Source organism: Bison bison, unplaced genomic scaffold (assembly GCF_000754665.1).
Source record: "Bison bison bison isolate TAMUID 2011002044 unplaced genomic scaffold, Bison_UMD1.0 scf7180017864181, whole genome shotgun sequence".
NCBI classification, from domain to species: domain Eukaryota; kingdom Metazoa; phylum Chordata; class Mammalia; order Artiodactyla; family Bovidae; genus Bison; species Bison bison.
Window position 1 is genome coordinate 4,060,787 of NW_011494753.1, and position 3,678 is coordinate 4,064,464.

The 3,678-nt window shown below is 55.0% G+C and overlaps 1 protein-coding gene across 1 annotated transcript in view; it reads left to right on the forward strand.

Annotated features, from left to right (window-relative positions):
• Positions 1–1,671, forward strand: part of PCSK6 (proprotein convertase subtilisin/kexin type 6) — a 179,333-nt gene extending 177,662 nt beyond the window's left edge. Inside the window, exon 24 of the mRNA XM_010843399.1 lies at positions 340–1,671. Coding sequence (XP_010841701.1) covers positions 340–437 — 98 coding nt within the window. The 3' untranslated portion in view covers positions 438–1,671. The remainder of the gene's footprint in view (positions 1–339) is intronic.
• Positions 1,672–3,678: the final 2,007 nt, after the last annotated feature.

The following is a 3,678-nucleotide window of genomic DNA, read 5'->3' on the forward strand; positions in this document are numbered from 1 at the left end:
CTCCCCACTGGGGCATCCCCGGCATCACGCAGCAGCCCCCACCCTGCCCCCAAGTCTGACCCCTCTTCTTCCCACGTCCAGAAAGAGGAACAGTGACCACGGAGGGCTCCCCACACAGCCCAGTGTCCCCAGACCCTGCCCACCCCCACCCCCCAACCCGTCTCCTCCCCCACCCACCCTCGTCTCCAGGCTCAGCTCCAGCCCTGGCCTCACTGAGCTGGCCACCTGTCACCACGGGGGTGATGGAAGATGGCTGCCTTCCGGAGTGGGGAGCTGGGAGCAGCCATGTCTGGCCCCCATGTCTGACCTGTCCCTCCTTTCTCCTTTGGGGGAACCCAGCTGATGAGACGTTCTGCGAGATGGTCAAATCCAACCGGCTCTGTGAACGGAAGCTCTTCATCCAGTTCTGCTGCCGCACGTGCCTCCTGGCCGGGTAGGGGCACCTGGCCCCCGCGCAGGGCAGGGCCCCTCCCGTCGTCCGTCTGTCCGTCCACCTTTCTCCAGGCTGTCGGCCAGAGCCTGTTTCAGGGATGGTGCCCCCATCTGACAGCTTCGTCTCCCTAGGAGTAAGGTCCTTCCTGGCGACTCTGGGCACCCAGGCCAGGGTGGGGCAGGGGTTGCCTGGAGGAGGTGTCCCGGGAGCGGTGACACCCGCTCACAACCCCTCGCTGGCTGCGTTCTGGCCAAGTCACAGCAGGAGCAGCATGAACTCTGGGGATCCACAGCTCCTGGGACCATGCATTCACTGAATCTCCAAGACCAAAGCAGAAAGGCCAGCCACATGGCCCTAAGCAGAACTCTCCTCCCTGTGCTTCCATGCCCCCTGAAGAGCCCTGGCTGTGCCCCACGAGGAAGGGCCTGGGGCACACCTGCTTCTCTGCCAGCCGCCATTTGGGAGGTGGTTTGGTCAGACTCAACAGAACAGATCCGGGAGCGTAAAACCTGTGACCTCTGGGGATGGAGCGTCTGTTTCTACATGGTCGGTGACTTCTGAAACTACACCCACGGCTTAGAAAGTCACATCCCAGTGGGACGAGATGGAGAGACCCTCCTTCATCTACAGCCCTCATCTCTGAGTGGGCTGAGGGCCCCGGGTTGCTGCGTCCCATCCGTGCCTCTACGAGTCTCATGGCCCGAACGGTCACCTCTACCTGATGGAAGGTAGCCCCAACAAGCAAGATGTAAGCCTGTCCGTGAATTGCTGGTTGTCAGTCACTTCCCTTCTGTGGAGCTGCTCTGAAAGCCCGTGGGCCCTGCTTTTCAGGATACTTGTCTTAAGGTGGGCTCGCCTGTGTCTGAGTTTGCTGTGAGCCTATCAACACAGTTGGATTTACTTCTGCCAAACCTGTGTGGGCATTTTATAAGCTACATGTTCTAATTTTTACCAATGTTAATTATTTTGACAAATATTTCATATATTTTCATTGATATGCACAGATCTGCTTGATGAAGTCCCTTTAATATGGGAATTAACATTTGCCTTAAATTTTCACAAGCTCGTTCTCCATTTTCGTCCTGCTTCCCTCTGTGACTGTAATGCCTTTGACGAGCCACCGGTCAGCTGGGGGGAACCCAGCTGTTGTTGATTGAATCCACAACTCCGAAAAAGAAATTCACAAGGCAGACACGGTGTTAACCCTAAATTAATAAAAGAGTTAACATTCCATGGCAGAGGAGCCTGTGTTTCTTTCCAAGGCACAACATTTAAATGTGGGCACTGGCCAGAGTATGAGATGGATTTACATGTGGTTTTATTGCAAGGTCTTGGAGCCTTAACAAATGATGCTGCAGCTGAGCTGTAGGAGAATCACACAGCCCCAGCTCCAGGGTGTCATCAGGCAAACAGACCCAGTTCGGGCAGGGGAGGGGGGCCTGGATGTAGAGAGGCCTCTTTTCTGTCCCTGGGGGGCCCAGACAGCAAGTGTCTTCAGCTGGATCTACAAGCATTGTTTAGTTAGGTTGCAGTGCGTCTTCCGCATGGTGGCCGGAAGCCCCAGGCCCGTGGGCTCCACGCTGTTGGGGTTTCACCCTGGCCTCTCTGTGAGGTAGGGGTTGTCCTTACCAGGAGTCCTTCGGCTGCAGATAAAGGAAATCCACCACCTGGAACTGACTCAGGAAGAAACAAGTGGGTGAGGGGTGTTGTTCTGGGATTCCAGGGTTGTCTCGGGATTTCAGGAGAGCTGCTGCTGGCCCTCGGGAGCCCATGTCCTCTGGATCCTCTCTGGGGACCACGGCATCTCCTCTCGCTGCACGTGATGGGACAAATGACAAGCAGGACCACCCACAGCTCCCGAGAAAACTGGTGCCAGGCCTGCCCCTTGGGTTCTGAGTCTGCTGTGGGCCTGGGTCACCTGCCCCTCACCTGGGTTTTCTGGGTGCCCCCTGCTCTGCCCACAAAGACAGGCTTTCCAGTGGTGACTGTGTGGGTGGAGGCAGCCGCAGCTCTGGGAAAATGGGAAAGCGGCGAGGGGCTGGCAGGGGGAGTGGGCATGCAAACTGCCAGCAGCCACCATGAGCCAGAATTGACTGGAGTCATCAGTGTGAGGCAGAGGGACGGACGAAGTGAGGTGTCTGCTTGGGAGACAGTAGCCAGGACTTGGGAGGATATCTGTGATTGAATTAAAATCAGAAGCTTGCTGGGGACCTCCAGGGCGAGGTGCCATTACAGTCCCAAGAGCTGTTTGTCCACAGAGAGCATATGGTTTAACACGTTCAGTTGCAACTAAACCAGAAACAAGTCCTGTTAGTCTCAAAGGACACCACCTACAAGAAGCCCACCAGGCAACCTTGGAGCATATGTACCCTCCTGGCCATGGCTAGGCCAGCCTGTCCTGGGGTCGGCACTTGTGTGCAGAGTTGAGAAGCTGCTCCCCAAATCCTAAGGACCCAGCAGTCCCTTGTTAAAAGGGCTTGAAAACTGACCGCATAGAATGCCTGTGTGCAGATGGCCCGATGTGAGGGTTGTCGGGGCCCTGCTGGGACAGGACATACCTGAGGATTTTGCTTCTTGCGATAGACTCATGCGGCACATCCTCTGAACCCATCCTGTCATAGACTGCAGCTTGTAGAGCTGATGGGACCTGGCTCAGGCTGACTTGGGCCAGGCTGTTCCATCATGTGCCCAGGAGGGAGGCTGGCTCTTGCAGGGAGATGGTCACTTCAACAGCTGGCCAGATGCAGCTACGGTGCCTTCACTTTAAACTGTCTTCATTCCTGGTGGGTGACATTTTTCTGACTTTGTCCCCCAATTTAAGGCTCCTTGGTGGTCCCCAGATACAGGTCCCCATCCTCCCAGGCCACAGCTGACAGCATACCTCGTATCTCTTCACAGGACTGGGAAGAACTGCACTTCCTATAGGAAATGCACTGATAACAAATGGGGGCTGGACGGACCCTTAAGAACAAAGAGGGCAACATATAGGCATGGCCAATATAGGATGCTCTTGAAATTGGGAAACTGACACTCATTACATTTAGATCATTGATCATATGACTGGAGGGGGCCCTAACCCTGCCAGCTCAGACCTGGGGCCCTGGGAGTAGGTGAGGGAGGGTTTAGATCATAGGATGGACAAGGGGAGGAGTTGGAAAAGTGAAGTAAAAGGAAGGATTTTTTAAAAAATTTTAATTGGAAGCTAATTACTTCACAATATTGTAGTGGTTTTTGCCATACATTCA